The following is a 21,997-nucleotide window of genomic DNA, read 5'->3' as shown; positions in this document are numbered from 1 at the left end:
GAGAGATCCCACAAACCATGAGATCATGACCTGACGCTTAACCGACTGAGCCACCCAGGTACCCCTGAATGGGTACACTTTAAAAAGCTGAATTTTATGTTATGTAAATTATATCTTAATAAAACTGTTATAAAAACAAAGTTTCAAGGTGTCAATGATGGAAGCAAGGAAATGTACTGACAACACATAAACAGTTCTCCAAATTATTACAAAAGAAAAAAAAATATCTTAAGTCTTAGTCACAACTTTCCTAGAACATCAAAAAAAGTTTTTTCCAGATGATCACATTTACTGACAAGCAAAGCAAGAAGTATTACAGTAAGCTTGTTCTTTAGAATACATCAGTATGGTATAATTGTATTAAAAATAGAAGTTAATTATGATGACCAGAGCAATCTACCACTTGAGGAAAAAATAAAAATCATCCCAATATACAATTTTTTTAGGGCTAATTCAAAGAATTAAAGAGACTCACACTACCTTGGATATCTCAATTTTCTACCTTTGCTCAATGAAATTAAATGAAGAGAAAATTTCAAGACAGATATTCTACAAGGGTAACCATTATGCTCCCTAATTTAGGAGTTCCTACAATTGAATTACTAAAAGGAAACAAAATTAAACATTCTAATCTTTCAAAATTAGTCAGTTTGCTAATGCAAACCAGAAACACTACAGAATCACATGTTGCACCACTCTAAGTTACTACATTATTACCTAAAAAATGAAAAGTTCAGAAAAAGAACTAAGGGTATTGGCTTTGTGAACATGGCACGTTTTATCTGAGGCCTGATTTGAAATAACGTGGTCACTTATTCGTCACAGTGTGGGACACTCATTATACTTATTACTACTTAAAAGGGCTAGAGAGGAAACTTTTTTGGTGATGGTCAACAGGTGCCATTCACTGAATACTCAATTTATTTAAGTCATAATTTTAAAACCTTCACACCCTCCATGTCACTTCATTTAATCCTTACAGCAATGTGAGGGGTAGGAATTACCACTCATTTCACAAAAAAGAAACAGAAACATCAACATCTTGGTTTGACCAGGCAAGCTACTAAAAAATTTCACTGCCTCTCAAGGAAAAGGTAAGATCAAATCCAATTTTCAAAATTCATTATAGGCCTAAAGAAAGGTTACAAAAAGCACTACTAGCATATTCTCTCTTGACAGTCAAATGGACATGAAAACAGCGATCACACACAGGCTATAAAGTTGTGAAGCTAATACTCTGCCACTACCATATAATTAACGGACAGCATCTACGGAGGTAGATAGATGGTCTGTTTTCCTTTTAACTGGTACTTTTAATTCTTAACAACTTCTTCCCAACACAGAAGCAGAAAACCAGATATGTCAAGAGAAAAAAAGAACAATAATGTATTCTAAGTGTAGCATTTGCATTTAAAATATGCACATATATTTTTCAGAAGAGAAGGACTAAATGGCATAACTGAGCTGTGTGGTACTACTCAAGATATTGAAAGTTATGTTTAAAATGATACTTCATAGATGCACAGAAAAATAAAACCAACAGAAATACTTACTTTCCTCTCCATGAATGTTTTGTTGTGTAGAAACATGCCAAATCCTTATTTTCCCTAATCATGTTCATTTTGTGCTGAAACCTAGAAGATAAAAATATGGCTGAATTTAGTACGGTTATCCCTCGAGTTTTTCCTGAATCTCACATACCATACTGTCAAAGCCTGCCATATAGTACTAATTTTAAGGCACAACTTATTCTACAAGTCCATAAGGTTTAAAGGGACAGGTACTGGTCTGTTCCCCTCTCTGTCACACACTTTAGCACACCATATTGTGACTGTCTGCTCCCCTCCACTACACTTGGTTTCTTAAGGACAAAAATTGCCCTCAACATCCCAAGAATAGAGAATCTAATAAAAAATGTTAAAGTAAATGAATCTTTAAATCTCACATTACCAAACAATGCCTTGCACCTAAATACAAGCACCTAAAAATGTTTGCCAGGTGTCCAATCAATTCCAAAAAGTTTTTGCTGAGCTAAGTGCCAGCCATTCTGCTATCATTGTCACTTTAAAGGAGACCCACTCTAAATACGATTTAAGTTAAAAATAACATTTTCATTAAAGAAGTTATCCATGTCCATAGTAAAAACAAAACAAAAAACCTAAAGTGCTCACAAAGTAAATCCTAGCATCCAAAGCTAATCATCCTAGCCTCCCTTCTTCTAATTAGAATAGGGTTTTTTAAACAAAATTGTGATTGTCAATTGTACTGCTTAAGCCTGTTTTCACACAATATTAACCTTCTTCTATGGAATTAAAATTTTTAAAGTCTACATGCTATTCCATTGTATGAATATAGTATAACAATGCTACTCAAAGTGTAACTGCAAACATCAAGCCAAGTACAGAAACTGACAGTTAAGGGTTTAGAAACTTTTATAGCAATTCGGTGTGTGGACTCCTCTGGCTGAAGAGTTACATAGACCAAACAGTTCAGGACTCTCAAACTTGTGTGATAAACCACACGGTAATAGCTTCCTACCAGCCATATGCACAGGGACCATGTTACATGCAATATTTAAAAATTAGTTTATTGACTATAACCCAGAAGTATATGAAATCCAGACTTATTTCATGAGAAAATTTAAATTTAGCTAATTGTACAGGATAAGTCGGTAGAATTGTTAACTAATGAAAGGCTGATAAATTTTGAAAATGCTACATCATTTGCTTCATACTGCATAAAAGTTAAAAATGAACATGGTCAGGCACCTCGATGGCTTGTTCAGGTCAGTTAAGCGTCTGGCTCTTGATTTTGGCTCTGGTCATGATCTCAGTTTGTGGGTTTGAGCTCCATGTCGGGCTCTGAGCTGACAGTGGGGAGCCTGTAGGATTCTCCCTCCCTCTCTCTCTCTGCTCCCCTCTGCTTGCTCTTTCTCAAAATAAATAAATAAACTTTAAAAAAAATGAATATGGTCATTTATTTCATCTTTTGTGACTTGACTATCTCTCCTTACCTTTAATTAGAAATGCATTTTTAAAAAAAATTAAAAATACTGGATACATACCAAAGTGTCAATGCACACTGAATCATTAGAATCATGGTTCACTTCAACTCCCTTTATATCTTTATACACTGGTCTAATGTTTTGTTTTGTTTTGTTTTTTAATCAGCAAGTATTATTTTCATAATTTTAACAAAACCGTTTTCATTCAAAAACATTTTTGCAATAGCTTTTTGAGATACAATTCACACACCATAAAACTCATCCTTTTTAAGTATACAAGTCAGGGGTTTTTAGTATATTCAGAGTTCTACAACCAAGGCTGTTTTTAGAACATTTTTATCACCCCAAAAAGAAACCCTGTTAGCAGTTAGCAGTCACTCCTCATTTCCACTCACTCCCAGCACCTGGCAACCACTAATCTACCTTTTGTCACTATGACTTTGCCTATTTTAAACATCTCATATAAATGTAACCATACAAAATGCAGTCTCTGTGACTGCCTTCTTTCATCTAGCATGACATTTTCAAAGTTCATCCACATTCTGGCATGGATTAGTTTCCTTCTATTGTAGAGATATACCACGTTTTGTTTATTCATCAGTTGATGGACAGTTGTGTTGTTTCTACTTTTTGACTATTATGAATCATGCTGCTATGAACATTTGTATGAACAGTTATTTCTCTTGAGTACATATACCTGCAGGGCAAAAACATTTTAAAAGACACCTCTATTTTGAAACTGCTTTCTTCATTCCTACTACTTGCTTTTGTATTAGCAAACTGGCAAGGTCCTCTACATTCTATGTAGGACACTCTGCCTCTAGATACCTATATGGCTCACACCTCCTTCAAATCTGTGTGCTAATGTCAGTTTTGTTTGCTTTTTTTTTTTTTTTTTTTTTTAAGAGAGAGAGGGTGTGCACACCTGCCTGCAAGCAGGGCAGGAGCAGAAGGAGAGGAAGGGAGAGACAGAGAGAAAAATCTCAAGCAAGCTCCACACCCAGCGCAGGGCTCTATCTCATGACCATGAGGATCATGACCAGAATTGAAATCAAGAGTCGGATGCTCAACTGACTGAGCCACCCAGGCACCCCAGATGTCAATTCTATAATGAAGCCTACCCTAACCATCCTGTTATAAATTATAATCATTCTCCTCATTTCACACTTTAAATCCTTCTGATTCCTGTTCATTTTTCCTCTATGGCAACTTTAATAGTCTAATATGCAACTTATTAAATTTATTATTTAATCCTGCTACCATATCCAGACAGAAGCGTTTTTGTGTGTTAAGCTCATTATACACACACACACACACACACACACACATATACACATACACGTGTGTGTGTGTATATATGTATATATATGTGTGTATATATATATATATATATATATATATATATATATATATATATATATATAAAAACCTCAGAGCCTATAAGAGTGCCTGACACAAAACAGGTTCTCATTAAGTATTTGAGTGAGAATGACATACAGCAACCCCGTGGGAAACTCTGATATCCATTTCAAGTTGATGTTCTAACAAGTACTCCTAAATAAAGTTTTGCCAAACCTGCAAAAGCATCAACTCATGCTCTGAGGAATCAGAGAATCACAAGTAACAGCAAGGTTAGGGAAACCTTTACTGTTACCAGAGAGGAAATTACAGTCAACTGACATCTTCCTACTAGTGTGTATGGAGACAGCTAAATATAGTCCTGACAGTTGGTGTGTTTTGTTGGCTTTTTCCTGCATCGTGTATCTGGGATGAAACAGCCAACGAAGACTTAGTAAACCAGCAAACATTTCCTCAGCCTTCTAAATCATTTGCAGTAAATGATACTGATGAAAAGAAACTCAGATAGGATCTCCGATAAAGTGCCAAAATAGTGAAAAATACAGGTCTAGAGATATTCTCTTTCCCTTATATACTACGACTGAAGACTGGAATAAGGATATAAGACAAAAAAGATGATGGCTGATATTAAAGAGTGGAGTTTGGATTCCTAGAGTCATAAGTTAAGATATCTGAATGTCAGACTCTGTACCAAGGGCCTACCTTAGGAAAAGTGGCAAAAGAAAATGTATTTGAGTGAAGGGTGACTGATATCATTAAGGGACTTTAAATTTAAAATGGAAGTGAGAGAAAAATAATACACTTTAAAATGATAACCCCCAATGCCTGGGTGGCTCAGTTAGTTAAGCATCCAACTTTGGCTCAAGTCAAGATCTCATGATTTGTGAATTTGAACCTTGCATCGGGCTCTGTGCTGACAGCTTGGAGCCTGAAGCCTGGAGCCTGCTTCGGATTCTGTGTCTCCCTCACTCTCTGCCCCTCCCCCATTCTTTCTTTCTCTCTCAAAAATAAACACTAAAAAAATTTTAATGAAAGGGCGCCTAGGTGGCTCAGTAAGTTGAGCACCCAACTTTGGCTCAAGTCATGATCTCATGGCTCATGAGTTTGAGCCTCACGTGGGGCTCTGTGCTGACAGCTTGGGGCCTGGAGCCTAGAGCCTAGAGCCTGCTTTGAAGTCTGTGTATGTCTCTCTCTCTGTGCCTCCCCCACTCGTGCTCTCTCAAAAATAAATAAAAACATAAAAATTTTTAATTTAATTAAAAAAAAAATGACAGCCCCCCCACCAAAAAAAACTCAGAGCATAACCCAGAAAAAAAAAAAAAAACAAGCAACAAAAAAACCTTAAGAATGATTTTATAAGTATTGCTGACTTGGGGGGAATATGTAACTCAAACAGATCTTTTAGGAGAGGAATTAAAACAAGTTTACATCAAGAAGGTTTACCTACAACTTTCTGGAGACATATGAACTTGATAGTGATGAGAGTGATGAGATACCTAAGTAGCCAACTCAATCCAGAGAGTTCTTAGGTTAGGATAGATAAAAGGAAAAAGGGAGAGAAGACCTAACATATTAAAAGTAAACTACTGGAAGATATACAAATGGCCAACAGGTATATGAAAAGATGTTCAATGTCACTATCAGAGAAATGCAACTCAAAAGCATGAGATTTAAACTCACACCTGTTACAATGGCTATTATCAGAACTCCAAAGACAATTTTAGCAAGGATGTAAAGAAACTGAACTTTTATACACTGTTGGTGGAAATGTAAAATGGTGTAGGCAGTATGAAAAATAGTATGGAAGTTTCTAAAAAATTAAAAACAGAACTACCAAAGGATCCATGATTCAAACTTCCAGGTATTTATCCAAAAGAACTGAAAATAAATTAGCATCTTGAAGAGCCAACACTCCCATGTTCATTGTAGCATTACTTGTAAAAGCCAAGATGTGGAAACAACCTCAAGTCTATCAACAGGTGAATGGATTAAGAAAATGTGGCATACACAAACAATGGGATATTATTCAGCCTTGAAAAAGAAGGAAATCCTGCAATATATGACATGAGTGAATTCTGGGGGACATTATGCTAAGTGAAGTCAGTCACAGCAGGACAAATACTGCATGACTCCACGCAGTATCATGAGTTATCTAAACTAGTCAAATTCTTAGACACAACCAGGAAATGGAGTGTGGGAGAAATGGGGAGGTGCTAATCAACAGGTATAAAGTTTCAGTTATGCGAGATGATTAAATTCTAGAGATCTGCTGTACAGCATGGTGCCTACAGTTAACAATACAGTACCATAGACTTAGAAACCTGTTATGAGGACAGATCTCATGTTAAGTGTTCTTACCACGATAAAATTTAAGAAAATTTTAAACTATTGATCACCTGACCTGACAGAAGAAATACTGATGTAGGTAACTATGCTGACAGAAAAATACAATGTAAGATTTTAAAAGTACTCATCTCTCTGGACGTCAGAAGTTCCTATGGCCAAAATCAGCACACCTGACCATTATCTCTAATATTTTAGGAAGCAGTAAGTGATAACTGCTTTAATCCTGAGTAAGAACCACCAAAAAAGGCTAGTAAAATGAAGTGCCCTTTATAAAAGATAATTACTCTCTCTAAAAAGCTTGTTTTAGCCATGTTAAATATATATAGGCAGAGGTATATCTGAGAGGTAAGAGAGGGAGGAGACACTCACCTAAGTAGCCAAGTCAACCCCAGAAATAATGGAATAATTCAATGCTATTTATTACTAGTGTCTGCATAGCCTCATAACGGAAATCAGGATAATGCCTTTTTGAGCCCTTAGTAAAGATTATACTGAAATTGGGGAGGCATGGTGACCCTAATAAAAAGATTTAGAACACGTCCTGAAATTATGCAAAACCTGGGCTTACTGCGTATTCCTTATGCTTTAGTGAGCCAGGCCCTATGCATTTATCTACCTCATTTTGTCCTCTACCATGGTACAGGTAGGATGATCCCCATTTTATTGACAAGAAAACTGAGTTCGAGAATTTATATCACTTCCCCAAGGTCACACTGCTGGTAAGTAAATAAGTAGTTAGGCCAGACTTTGGACTCAATCTGCTTAACTCTACACTCCATGTATTTAACCTCAATAATAATACCTTCCCTCAAGTTTAGGAAATCAAAATAAATTCATTCTGACCACGTAACTACAGATTTATCATTTGACAGCACATTCCAGGATTAACTTAGAACGAGTTCCAATTATTATCTTCACACAATTTCAAACAATAAAACAAACTACCATACTCAACACAGGACAAAATAAATAAAAGAAAAAGGAAGGCTCCAAGGCTGAAATACTCTACCATCTAAAAATAAACTTTCAAAAATTTCTGCCTATAGATAAGCTTTAAAAAAACTTTTTAAACAAAGGGTTCAAGATGAACATAAGATAACAGAAATCTGCTACCAATATATGATTCCACGATAGTCTTTAAGGAGCTCAAAAATATTCTTTTAACGAACAATGAACTTTTAAAATAGCCAGATTAGGGGAACCTGGGTGGCTCAGCCGGTTGGGCGTCTGACTTCGGCTCAGGTCATATTCTCATGGTTCTTGGTTTGAGCCCCGTGTTGGGCTCTGTGCTGACAGCTCAGAGCCTGGAGTCTGCTTCGGATTCTGTGTCTCCCTCTCTCTGGCCCTCCCCCACTCTCTCTCTCTCTCTCTCTCTCTCTCTCTCTAAAATAAATAAACATTAAAAAAAATATATAGCCAGATTAATGAGATCTGAGGCTAGGACCTAGTTTCCAACAGCATAATATTAATCTCCAAATTTTCAAGTCAATCTATTTTACATTCTCCATAAAGCCTCAATCACTTTGTGACACAGTCATTTCATCTAATGAAGGCAACTGGTCTGGAAACAGCACTCTTTCAGACCATGAGAATACTTCTAGACACACAGATAACTCATTAGTAGACAATGGCAATACACAAATATCAGGAAAATGCAGAAGAAACAGGATAAGAAATTCTGTATTATGTATCATTCAAAGTGAGACTTGGAACACCTTCAAGAGAACCACTAGAAAATGAGTGAGTGCAAGTCTTGGGATCTTCCAAGTACAGTGTTCAAGTGATGATTTAATCTGGTAACACAAACTTCAAATACTTCCCTGTAGCACAGATACCAGACCACAATCAACATAACTAATGGCTAGCACAAGCTACATTAATATACACACTAGTTTTTTTTTTTAATGTTTTTTAATATTTATTTTTGAGAGAGATAGAGTGTGCACTGTGCGCACACGAGCAGGGGTGGGGCAGAAAGAAAGGGAGACACAGAATCAGAAGCAGGCTCCAGGCTCTGAGCTGCCAGCACAGAGCCTGACAGGGGACTCGAGCTGATGAGCTGCAAGATCATGACCTGAGCCAAAAAGCTGAAGATTTAACTGACTGAGCCACCCAGGCACCCCTGTATACACACTAGTTTTAATACTTAATCTATCACCAAGGTAAGTAAGGGTGGTGAATTTTTAAAATACTACTTATGGCTAAAGACATATTAGTAATAACTGCCATTTACAGGCTGCATAACTTTGAAAAAAGCTTCCTAACTTCTCGGAATCAAGGTTCATCTATGAAAGGGAGAGAAAAGCATCGTTAACAAAGAGCTTTAGTGCAGACTAAATTAGATAACTCAAATAAAGGGGAGAATGTGATGGCTGGCTCAGAATAAGCACTCAAAAATATTAACTGCAATCATAATAGTTATTACTGTACTTTAAATAATAAATAGTACTGTACTAGATATGAAATATTTATCTTTCTAGAATTCTCTCTCTTTCAGGCTTCCAGGGTCCTGTATCTCTTAAGGTGTTATTAAATTACTTGATCCTAAGTCTTTTCTCTATTAATTTCAATCCTTGTACTATTTAATGTATATTACCAACAAATATCAGTTGGAATTATTATTTTCAAAAGTACAGTGTTTTACTGTCTTAATCAATTAGTATTCACCCGCCCATTCAAAATTAACTACAGCAACAGGGACACCCGGGTGGCTCAGTCAGTTGAGCATCTGACTCTTGACTTTGGCTCAAGTCATGATCCCAGGGAGATGGGATGGAGCCCTTTGTGGGCCTCAGCACTGAGCCTGGAGCCTGCATAAGATTCTCTCTCCTTCTGTCCCTCCCCCATTTGCACATGTGCACACATGCTCTCGTTCTCAAATTTAAAAAAAAAAAAAATTTTAAGGAATATATATTTCTTAATCTGGATGGAATATGAGGGTGTCATTTTATTATCCATTGTTATTTTACTCTTCCAATTTATCTTACCTAAAAGGGTTTTTAAAAAAGAAAAAAATATATGACAGGTCCAGATAATCATGATAGATGAATTTTTTTTTTTTTTTACTTTTTTTAAAAATTTATTTTTGAGAGACAGGGTATGAGCAGGGGAAGGGCAGAGAGAGAGGGAGACACAGATGGGGGGTGGGCTCGAACCCACCAACCAAAAGATCATGACATGAGCTGAAGTCAACACTTAACTGAGACAGGCACCCCAAGATGGATGAAATGTTTAAAAATTACGTAAGCCAACTATAACCTAACATTTAGCTTTTCTTTATTGCAACTTTAGTCCTATAAAATACTACCATTTTGCAAGTCAATGATACTTACTACATTATAAATACCCCCTCCTTCTTAGACATTTGGAATTTCATCGGTTAGAAATTTTAGATGAAACCAACATAATATTTTTATTTTTAAACTATTTTTTAAATATTTATTTTTAGAGAGAGAGAGAGAGAAAGAGAGAGCGCACACACGTAGGGGAAGGGCAGAGAGATAGAGAGGGAGACAAGAGGATCCAAAGCAGGCTCTATACTGACAGCAGAGAGCCTACTGCGAGGCTCGAACTCACAAACCACGAAATCGTGACCCAAGCCGAAGTCTGACACTTAACCAACTCTTGATTTCAGCTCAGGTCATGATCTCATGGGTTCATGGGTTCGAGTCCCACATCAGATTCCCTACAGAGCCTGTTGGGGATTCTCTGTCCCTCTCTCCTCTACCCCTCCCCTTCCCTCCCCCCACCATCACTCAAAATGAATAAAAACTTAAAAAAAAATAAATTTATGTTTGATACTTACAAGTTAACTATGATTTAAGAAACTTTTGGAAAAAAGAACTTCACTCCCTAAAAATAATTTATGCTGCATTTAATATTTACATATTTCTCCATTAATATTTACACATTCTTTAATAAGCTCTAAAAGTGGTTCTAAAATTATTGCTCACAGGCAAAAACTCATAAGCAACCATAATTCCCATTAATAGTCAAGAAAATCTGCAACAATTGTTTATTTACTTTTGAGAGACAGAGCGTGCATGGGAGGGACAGAGAGAGGGCGACCAAAGATGAGAAGTGGACTCTGTGCTGAGAAGAGAGCCAGATGCAGGCTCAAACTCACAAAAGGTGAGATCATGACCTGAGCCAAAGCCAGATGCTTAACTGACTGAATCACCCAAGCCCCCCAAAATCTGCAACATTTCTTTTTTTTATTTTTAAAAAATTTTTTTTCAACATTTTTTATTTATTTTTGGGACAGAGAGAGACAGAGCATGAACGGGGGAGGGGCAGAGAGAGAGGGAGACACAGAATCGGAAACAGGCTCCAGGCTCCGAGCCATCAGCCCAGAGCCTGACGCGGGGCTCGAACTCACGGACCGCGGGATCGTGACCTGGCTGAAGTCGGGACACTCAACCGACTGCGCCACCCAGGCGCCCCAACACTTCTAATATCAAGTCCCTCAAGCATCAACCAGGTAATAGCAGTAACAGTCACTTATAGGCACATTCTCTAAATAGCATTGAGGTATCCAACTAAGAACATGTAAAAAATTGTTAAATGAGATCTTGGTAGCAGCTGCATCATCAGCACTTGCTACCCTGCCAGTTGCTGAGATGCTACTCAAGTTAGCAAGAATATACTGTTCAAACTAATTATTGCTTAAATTTCATCTCCTTCATTCCTGCAATAGGGTCCCTCTTCAAATTCTTAAAGACCTACCCTTTTTTTGATGAGAAAACACAAGCTTCCATTTCCTTTGTAACTTAATCACATTGGAAGCGGCTCCAATGTTTGCAAGTTGGCTTCACCTGTTTTCATTCCAAATCTTAATATTACACCATCAACAGAGCTTTTTTGCAACTTTGCATTTTGTTATTTTGAGAGAAGTGTTCTTCCAGGGGTTAAAAAGTCAAATTCAGGACAACACGGGCATTTTGGCTAGATTCACCCTATTCATGAGTTCCCTTGTTTCATGCTTTCCAACAACATTTAATGTTCTTAACATTCTCTAATTTATTACTGGCAGCAAAAACTGGCAATCCATTTAAGATCATTTATGAATAAAATAAGATCTTTCAGAAGATACAACTGTGACACAAAACCACAGGATCTGACAGTCTACACTGAGCAGGAGCCTACATCAAATTGATACTAAGAACAAAGAGCAGGTTTTCAGGTTAAACCGCCTGGATACCACAGCACCCAAGCAGACAGATTACAGCCAAGCTAGAAGCAAAAGAATTTGCACACATAGCAAAATTAAACGTTATGTGCAAGTCTTAAGTAAAAACAGAGCCTTCATTTAGCCAGACATGTATGAGTATACTCAGAAAAATAGTTGTGCCTTGACTTCATATGGGGTTACATCCTGATAAGCCCATAATCTGCTGAAAATGCATTTAATACAGCTAACTTACCGAACATCATAGCTTAGCCTAGCCTACCTTACATGTACTCAGAACACTTGTATTAGCCTACAGTTGGGCAAAATCATCTAATACAAAACCTATTTTATATTAAGTGTTGAATATCTCAATGTAATTTATTGAATACCATACTGAAAGTGAAGAACAAAATGGTTGTAAGCGAATCAGTTGTTCACCCTGTGACTGTGTGGCTGACTGGGAGCTGTGGCTCACTGCCACTGCCCAGCATCATGAGAGTATGCTAGCCTGAAGAAAGTACCAAAATTCAAAGTATGATTTCAACTGAATGTATACCACTTTCACACCATCATAAAGTTGAAAAATTTTAGGTCAAACTATTGTTAAGTTGGGGATTCTTATGTGATACACTAGTGAATAAATTAAGGAAATGGCTTTAATAAAGGCTATCTGCCTTTAAAGCACACATTTTGCATGACCAACAGAGTAATTTTTACGCAATTACAACTTGGGAGAGAACTGGCAAGATACTAATTTTTCCACTTCCAGTCTGTAAAATGAAGAATTAACTCTGCTTTCAAATAATGAATTAAAAACACGAGTTTGTTTGAAATGCATTAAAAAATAAGACGGATAGAAATATGATAAAGTACAGTAATGTTAATGTGAAAATCTTGGGAGACGAGTATATGAATATGTAATGTAAAGTTCTTTCAACCTGGCTATAGATGAAAAATTTATTTGGGGAGGGAAACTGCATTTACCTTTATTTTCTGACCAAATTCTCCTATAAGAGAAATATTTTTCTGCTACATTGTAACACTACACCAGAAAATATGGTATATAGTCATATGATAGGAACTAATTTATCAACTTAATATTTCCTCATACAGCTATATCCTATTAAAAATGCAGGGAGAAGGAGAACCACTGCTAAGGCAAAAGCTAATAATCTTGAGTAATAAACAAAAAGAGAACCCCTTAATACTAGCTTCTTAAAGGCCTAGTTTTATTTGTAACTGATTTCAAAATATGAGTGGCTAGTTCAGTTTCAAAAAAAGGTAAAAATATATTTAACATTCCAATTTTAGTAGATGTGCTGCCAAAGCAAGCGCAAAATATAGTTAACAGAATGTTAATTTTTACCCAGATTAAAAAGCTACAACTAGATTGTCTTAGAATGTTCTGTGTATGGGGGAAAACAGATATGAACTTTAATCTTTAATTTTCAGCTTCATGTTTTAATATAGAACACAAGTATAAGTAAAAGCATTTCCTTGTAAATAAACAACAAAGCAGTAAATGTAACTTATATAATACCTACTGTATAGGGATCTTTATTTTTTTTTTATTTTTTTTTCAACGTTTTTTATTTATTTTTGGGACAGAGAGAGACACAGCATGAACGGGGGAGGGGCAGAGAGAGAGGGAGACACAGAATCGGAAACAGGCTCCAGGCTCCGAGCCATCAGCCCAGAGCCTGACGCGGGGCTCGAACTCACGGACCGCGAGATCGTGACCTGGCTGAAGTCGGACGCTTAACCGACTGAGCCACCCAGGCGCCCCCAGGGATCTTTATTAAACAGATCACAAAATAAGGTTTGAATACATCCTACCTCAGCTTTCTAAACTTGAAGAACCCACTAACTCCAGAGATAAATGTGGTTAGCAAAGAAAGCCAGTGGTATTATCAAATTTCAGCTGACCAACAGATCTCCAAATAATTGCCCCAAAGTTACAATACTGAAACCTTTGCACTGATGTATCAAAATGAGCTTTTAAATACTTCTAAAATAATCTAAGATCCACCTACCCATTTAAAAAAAAATTTTTTTTAACGTTTATTTATTTTTGAGACAGAGCATGAACGGGGGAGGGTCAGAGAGAGAGGGAGACACAGAATCTGAAACAGGCTCCAGGCTCTGAGCTGTCAGCACAGAGCCCGACGCGGGGCTCGAACCCACGGACCGTGAGATCATGACCTGAGCCGAAGTCGGACGCTTAACCAACCGAGCCACCCAGGCGCCCCCACCTACCCATTTTTAAAAAAAACCCATTCCTTTCCAATTAGAAACCAGACATATATTCATGAAATAAAAGGGCAAGGGAAACTCAAAAGCAAACCCTAAATCTAAAAGAACACTTTTAATATTATCTTAATCAGGGGAAGGGCAAGCATAAATATCACAGCAGTTAATTTTGTTGGCCTTTCCTATTCAATATAAATCAAACACTGAAAAAAATTGCTCTCTATATTTTAATCACATGTATGCTGATTTCATCTGAGGGAATAATTCTTACTTTTCACAAAACAGACCTCTATCTGTTGTAACAAAAAAAAAAGTTTTCCAAGAAAGACACATGATTATGACTCTCCTTTCCAAAACTTAAAAAATGCCCTGAATATTCACCTAAAAACTGCAAACATGTCCACTTAAGCAAATACTGTGAAATCAATGTCACTGATCATTTACATATTTTTAGTTTGTACACATTCTTGAAAATTTTTAGACATAATTTCTATCTTTGAAGCTAACCTGGCTTTTGCAAGAACAAAACATACTAGTTCAATAAGCTCTTCTTCAGCTCACAAACAGGTACTTAATAATCTTGCTGTTACACTAAGTAGACCCTAATAGGTAAAAGAGACTTTCAATTGCCATGTTTAACTTGTTGCTGTTTTTTCTATCACTACAGTAAATGCATAATAGGGGTTTAATTACCTAAGCATATTACAAATACATCTTACAGGAAGTTTAATAGTAAGCATCCTAATATGCAAATACACTATTAAAAGGCAAGGAGTTGGGGCACCTGGGTGGCTCAGGTCATGATCTCTCGGTTGGTGAAATTGAGCCTTGCATTGGGCTCTGCACTGACAGTGCAGAGCCTGCTTGGGATTCCCTCTGCCCCATTCCTGCTTGTGCTCTCCCCCTCTCACAAAATAAATATACAAACTTAAAAAAAAAAAAAAAAAAAGACACATTTAGGCTGCTGTAATTTCCCTTTCACCTAACACAAAATAGCAACAACATTTAGGTCTTCCTTTAGCTCTTTCTGAAATTTCCCTAGTATTCCTAACTCTCCCATAGTTCTTCACATTTTACAGAACACTCCCAAATCTATCAGTGAACTAAAAAAAAGAAAGAAAAAAAAAAAAGGAAAATTCCACTTTTAAAATTAAACCCAGCAGATCTAAGGCTGGGGGCGAGGGAATGGCTTTAACTACTCTAAGATTTGATAAACATCCAAAATACATTCTGCATCTCAAGTAGAAGTTTGAGGGAGAGAAAAACCTCCTAGCACTAGATGACTAAGGAATACATGTCTGAAAAACATGTAAAAAAATGTAAATATTATAATATAGGGTTTATGAAATATTAGGGGGAATCTCCTATATTCATAACCTTATCAATCCTTCCATTGTGTTCTGGCAACTATTCTTGACAAAATCAAAACATATAAGTAATTATTTTAGATTGCTTTGGGATTTTATTTTTGATCTGTTCATCAAAATATCAAATTTTGGGGTACATGGGTGGCTCAGTTCGTTAAGTAGTCGACTCTTGATTTCAGCTCAGGTCATGATCTCACGGTCTATGATTATGAGCTCCACATCAGGCTCCGTGCTAACAGTGCAAAGCCTGCTTAGGATTCTCTCCTTCTCTCTCTATCCCCTCCCCTGCTGGTGCCTATACGTACTCATGTTCGTTCTCTCTCTCAAATTTAAAAAATATGTATCACATTTTTACTCATCAACTGCACAGAGATATTACCAACGGCCATGTGCTAAATATGTGAACACTGCTTAGGCAGTGTGGTCACTTCTAAGGGCAACTTATAATGCTTCAACTATAAAATCCCAATGAATTAACTTTGTTGTTTTAGAGATCACTCTTCTTTATAAGCAGTCCATAAAAGTACAAGTAAAACTCAAATATGCAGGCTGTTGAATAAAGTTAGGAGCATGTGAAAAGAGCTACTAGCAAATTATGTTTATCTTTATTGATAAACATCTTAGTGAACCATACTTAACTGTACTTTGCAAATGTAACTGTGTCTAAGTTAGCAAAGATGATCACAACCATGCTGGCTTAAGTTACTTACTACAAAAATATCCCTAAATCACTGACTCTCAAAGGAGTATCCACAATTAGGAATCATTCCATACTGCAAGAGATGTTACTGACTGGCATGTGCTGAGCATGTGAAAACTGCTGAAGCAGAAAAATGTATTGAAAACTACTGACTACGATTTTACAGTAATGGTTGGGGCAGGATGCTGCCCCATGAGACACTATGATTAGAAACACTACAGTAGTCCCCCTGCCCCTTACCCATAGGAAATGTGTTCCAAGACCCCTAGTAGATGCCTGAAACTACATAGTATCCAATCCTATATTGACTATGTCTTTATACATATTTACCTATAATAAAGTTTAATTTAGAAGTTAGGCACAGTAACAGATTAACAACAATAACTAATAATAAGACAGAACAATTATAACAACGTGCTGCAATAAGTTATGGGACTATGGTCCCTCAAAATATCTTACTGTACTGTCAGCCTCCTCCTGATTTGAGATAAAATACCTATGTGATGAGATTACATGAGGGGAATGACACAGGCACTGTAACATAGCATTAGCTATTACTGACCTTCTGACATCAGGAGGATCATCTGATTCTGGACTGCTATTGACCTTGAGTAATTCACACTGTGAAAAGTGAATAAAGGGGGATGGGGGAACTACGGTACTATGATTCAGTGAATGGAGCTAGATACCCCTCAATGTATAAGACAGTCCTATGGGTTGAAGAACTACCCTTAGCTGACTTTCAAATATCCAAGTGGGCATTCACATCCATAAAAACCTACTTATAACTAATGCCAATTTTAATTCTGTATTAAATATAAATCACAAAGTACATTTTGCAGAGTTTAATAGGAGTATAATTTTCTAGGAATGCAACTATCATGTAAATGGAAAGATTACACTTTGAGTCCTCTTGGCTTTTGTTTCAGAATGTATTTTGTCTTCATTGTTGAAAAATATTTTTGCTTTTTTTCTTCCAGTACTTTAAAGTTGTCACTCAATTGCCTTTTTGATTGCATGGTCTCTCTACTTTAACTCTTTGTTTCTCTGTACAGGTCTCTCTTTGGCTACCTTCAAGATTTTCTTTCTCCTTTGTTTACATCAATTTAAATATGATGTCAAGGTGTATTCTGAGTTTTTGGGGGGCATGGGTATTTTTCTTGGTGTTCTCTAAGATTCTGGATCTGTGGTTTGATGTCTGACATTAATTTTGGAAAATTTTCTATTATTTCCTCAAACATTTCAGTATTTCTTCAGCTCTGTTCTCTCTTCTTCTGTGATTTCAGTCATTATATATTAAAATGTTCGATACTATCCCCAAGCTCTTGGGTGTTTTTTTTTTTTTTTAACTTCATGTTTCAGTTGGGTAATTTCTTCTATCATCTTTAAGTTTACAGACTCCTTCCTTGGCTATGTCAATTCTGATAAGCCCCAAAGCATTCTTCATTTCTTTACTGTGTATTAATACTTCTAGTATTTCTTTTGATTCTTTCTTATAGTTTCTATCTGGTGAAACCACCCATCTCATCTTGCACACTGTCCACTTTTCTGTTCAACATTTAACATTATAGTCATTTTACACTGTCTATCAGATAATAGCATCTACGTTAATCTAAGTGTACTTCTGGTAATTGCTTTCTCTTGAGAAAAAAATTTGTCCATTTAGCATGCCTCGTAATTTTTGGTTGGAAGCTGAACATGTACAGAACAAGAGAGACTGAGGCAAATAAATTTGGTAACTGAAAATGGGCTTGTCTTTGCTAGGTCTTTAGTGCAGTGTTTGTGATCTGTTTAGAAGTTAGGCTGGGTTTGATGTGCTGTTGCTGTGGTTATTCTCAGTGTACGACAGGCTTCAAATGTGCAGAATAGCTGGTGCCCATGGTGAGGGACAGTTTACTAAAGCAATGTCTATTTGATCCTTTGTGCTGTACTCTTTGCATAATCTAGTTCCTCACCTAGTAATACTCTGCATTTACTTGTTACTCAAAACTTATGATGGTAGGGGGTTGGAGATAGTCTTTGTGGTTCAATTAAGGTTCAGTCTTAGGCATACACTAGATCTCTGGATCTCAGGGGTATGATCTTATTCACGCTGGCAGCAATTTTAAGCTCAGTGCCCCTCCCTGAGAAGATTCTTTCCCCTTTTCTGGTCTTCCCCCAGCTCAATGAATGCTCACCAACAAGGCCAGCAGAGATATCCTTCCCTCCACAGATTAAGGTTTTTGCTCCATAAAAGCAAAGAGAAAGAATCAGAGTTTTGTGCCCCTCCTGAGAACTGCTATTTTCCTCCTCTAAGTCAGCACCAACAACAGACATTCCCCAAGGTTCTTTCCAATCTTTTCTAGGAATGCCCAGTGAGTTTGTGGAGAAAAAGCGTGGAAAAAGGTATACTCAGCTTTCATCAATTTGTCAGCTCTTTTAGCTCAACGCTTCTTGCCAATACCCAGCTGTGTCCAATGAAGGTGAATTTGAATGCAAGTCTACTCTGTCTCCTTAAATTCTGGGCTAGTAGTCTGCTCTGTGACCTCAGTTTTTTAACAGATTTCCAAAAAAAAAAAAAAAAAGAAAAAGTCATGAATTTAAAGTTAGTCCCATTCTTTTCTGGTGCAACAGTGAGAGCAAAGCTTCTTTTTATCCCAGGACCAAAGCCAGAGGTGGCTGTATTATTTAAAAACTATCTTGGGACAATAAAGCAGGTGTTAAAAATTATTTGGAATAAAAAAGGGGGTCTTTATTAGGTTTAATGAAATTGAGAAACACTGTCTTAAAGGATTTCTTTCAAAACACCTCCCCTTTAACCCCTGCTAGACATTACAGTCAACATTTAGGCCTAAAACTATTAGCAACCAAATTTTTGTTAAAGTTTATCTGCACAGTCTTGCATCTAATTTACTCATTTTAAGTACCTCAATCAGAGAAGCAGGGGAAAAGTGCAATGGAAATCTCAAAATCACCTGTGTAAACAGAACTGGTTAAGGAACTGAGCCAAATTAAGTTAAAACAGGTCCTTTTCTTTTCAACTGTAATTTAGTATCTATTGAGAACCAGATTCAACTATCAACCTTTCTACAAATTTAATAAAGCCAGCATTATTACATCCAACTTAGCAACCAGCTTCAATTTATTTGTGGGTAAAGTTAAATTCTTACAAATAACTCCTGCTTTCCATCATTCCTTAACTTTGGCACTGAAAGTGTTCATATATTTTATAGACTATTTACTACTGCCACTTTAGAAAAAGAGGAATATCCATTGCCTCCCAGTGGAATAGAAATGCTGGTATTTTCCATGAACCGGACTATAAGCTTAAGGTTCTTGACATTCCTATCTCTTAATAACCCTCTGACTCCTCTTTTCCTCCCGTAATATGTTCTATTTCCTGTTTTCAAGCTAGGAATACAGTGTAACATTTTCTAAACAGGACATATATCCCATTGTAATATTAATAGCAAAAGCAAAGTTTGAGATACAGCTATTTAAATACTGTCTCATATTACATTTAAAATGTTAACAAGGTTTTAGGTTATATACTACATTCAGTTTAAACACTAAAGCACTTTCCAGAAACCAAAGAAACACGAATCAAGTCCTTTTCAGATACGGAGTTTCTCACAAGCAGTCTTCTAAATACATAAATAAATAAATAAATTTTTTTAGGGCAAGTCCTATTTCATACCCCTACAGACTCAGAGAGTACTGATAATATACTACAAAACCTAACCACTGTAATTTCCTCAAACTCTGCAGACAGTATTTTCAAACCTAGAAATCCATCAGCCCTATAAAAAAAAAAAAAAAAAAAAAAAAAAAGTAAGACAATCACTAGGGTAGATCCTGAAGAAATATTCTGAATTTTTCCCCCGAAGACATTACACTCCAAGAGGCTCAAAATAACCCTACATAGTGTAAAGTCCTTAATAGAGAACGTAAAAACATCAGGCAGAGAGACCCTCCTTTTTTAGGGGAATCACGGCAGGGTAAAAGGGAAAGCAGAGAAGGGAAATTATCACTTTGGGAAACCATGGCCACATTAGGGGGAGATTTTTTTACTGTCCCCCCCCCAACAACTGATAAAGGATACAATCTCAAGACATCAACTGATAAAACAATCTCAACACGAGAGTGGTTAACTGAACACCCTACAACAACGCAGTTTAAGGGAAGACACTCTTCAGTGTACTCAAATCTGCGTTCAACTGCTAGTTCACTGAGCATTTCAGTCCTACTTCACCTAATCCAAAGGCCACATTCAAAAGCAAAAATCACGGCAGTGAAGGAAAAGACCACTGAAAATAAGATTCCCTGCAGGAAAAGGAAAAACCTTAGAGGATAAACTTGATTTTGGAAAAAGGAGAGACTGGAGAAAAAAAAACGCGGGTGCTCCCCATCTCCTAACAAAACGAAACAAAGCTAAGCAAAGAAAGTCCAAAAGTCTATACCGGACGTGGGGGGAAAAGGGGGTCGCCGACCCCAGGAAACGAGAGTTGCCGGCATCCAGCAGAAAGTGTGTTCAGACTAGAGGGCTGGAAGGGAATCCCGAGGGCGGAGTCCAGAAGGGAGTCAGAGGTGTGTGGGGGTAAGGCTGTACAGAGGAGATCTGGGGGGCCACGGTGGGTAGAAAACGAAAAACCAAGCCAAAAAAGAGGGGTGGGGTTGAACAAGGCAGCACCCTGGGAGACTGTCACTTAGACACGGGGGATCCGACGGGAGGAACCAGACCAGCAGCCTTGGGGGAGGGTAATCTGCTTTCCTTAGCAGCTGAAGGCCAAGACACCACCCCTCTTTTTCCTGTCCTCGGCCCCTCAAGTATCCGTGGCGTGAGAAGGGGGTAAGAAAGAGCCCCCAGAGGCCGGTGCCCAGAGCGGTTTACCTTCGCGGAAGGCTGGAGAGCCTCCAGCCCGAGCTCCTCCCGCCGCCGGCTCCGCGTCCGGAGTGAGATGAGGTGCACCCCGGCCTCCTCCGCCTCACCACTTCCCCTTTCCCCGGTCGGGGCCCTGTAGCTCCGCTGCCGCGGGTTCCTGGTGCCGCGGCGGCGCGGCCTCCCCGCCCCCTCCGCCTCCTCCCTCTGCCTCTCAGAGGCTCACTCTGGAGGCCGCCATCTTCACTCAGGCTTTCAGCGACCGTGCTCCAATACGCCTGCGTCGCCACCGCCCAGGCTGTCACGAGACCCGGTCAGCTGATTTCAATTCTTCCGCCTTCTGTCCCGCCCTCCCGCAGGCATTTCTCGGCTCTCCCCATCCCATTCGCCCCCTTTTCCCAGAAATTCCGCGTTCTACGACCCGCCCGCCCCCCAAAAGTTACACATGCGCAAAGTGACGAGGCCAGCTGTAGGATCCGGAGTCCACGCAGCGCGTGAGGGGGATCCGCCCCTTGGTGCGTGCCGAGAAGCACCCACCCCGGAGCGCGCGCGCCCTCGCGGGTAGAGCCACGCCCCTCCGGCGTGTTCTCCTAAGGTCACGCCCTTCGGCGTGTGGCTCTGAGTCCTGCCGGGTGTTGTGCGGTCCATATATTTACGCTGTTAAGTCCCAGATGTCCTGTTTTAAATCCTTTCCGCAGCTTCGCGCTGGACTTCAAGTGCCGTGGAATATCCACGATATCCGAAGAGTCAGCCTACTACGCGGTTTGGCTGGATTGCGAGTCAGCAGGTTCACCACTATTAAAACTTCCAGAACGACAGTTTGAGGGCTTAAATTTTTGCTGGTCTGGGGGTGTCGCCAAGACTAAAACTTAGGTGTTGCCTCCGGCTTTCCGTCGATGGTAGGGCCGAGAAGATAATACTGATAGCTCCACTTATTGTCGGC

The 21,997-nt window shown here is 38.2% G+C and overlaps 1 protein-coding gene across 4 annotated transcripts in view; it reads right to left on the bottom strand.

The window, feature by feature from the left end:
* DNAJC13 (DnaJ heat shock protein family (Hsp40) member C13) overlaps positions 1-21,275 on the bottom strand; it is a 127,923-nt gene extending 106,648 nt beyond the window's left edge. For all 4 annotated transcript variants that reach the window (XR_009261770.1, XR_009261771.1, XM_058729902.1 and 1 more), the window contains exons 1-2: positions 21,067-21,275; positions 1,554-1,634 (exon numbers count right to left, since the gene is read on the bottom strand). Coding sequence is in view for 2 of the 4 variants with exons in the window: in XM_058729902.1 (XP_058585885.1) it covers positions 1,554-1,621 (68 nt within the window). In the remaining 2 variants the exon portion in view is untranslated. The remainder of the gene's footprint in view (positions 1-1,553; positions 1,635-21,066) is intronic.
* Between the last annotated feature and the right edge of the window lie 722 nt (positions 21,276-21,997).

The sequence above is a fragment of the Neofelis nebulosa genome, chromosome 5, assembly GCF_028018385.1.
Source record: "Neofelis nebulosa isolate mNeoNeb1 chromosome 5, mNeoNeb1.pri, whole genome shotgun sequence".
Taxonomy (NCBI): Eukaryota; Metazoa; Chordata; class Mammalia; order Carnivora; family Felidae; genus Neofelis; species Neofelis nebulosa.
This window is presented reverse-complemented; position numbering and strand designations above follow the sequence as displayed.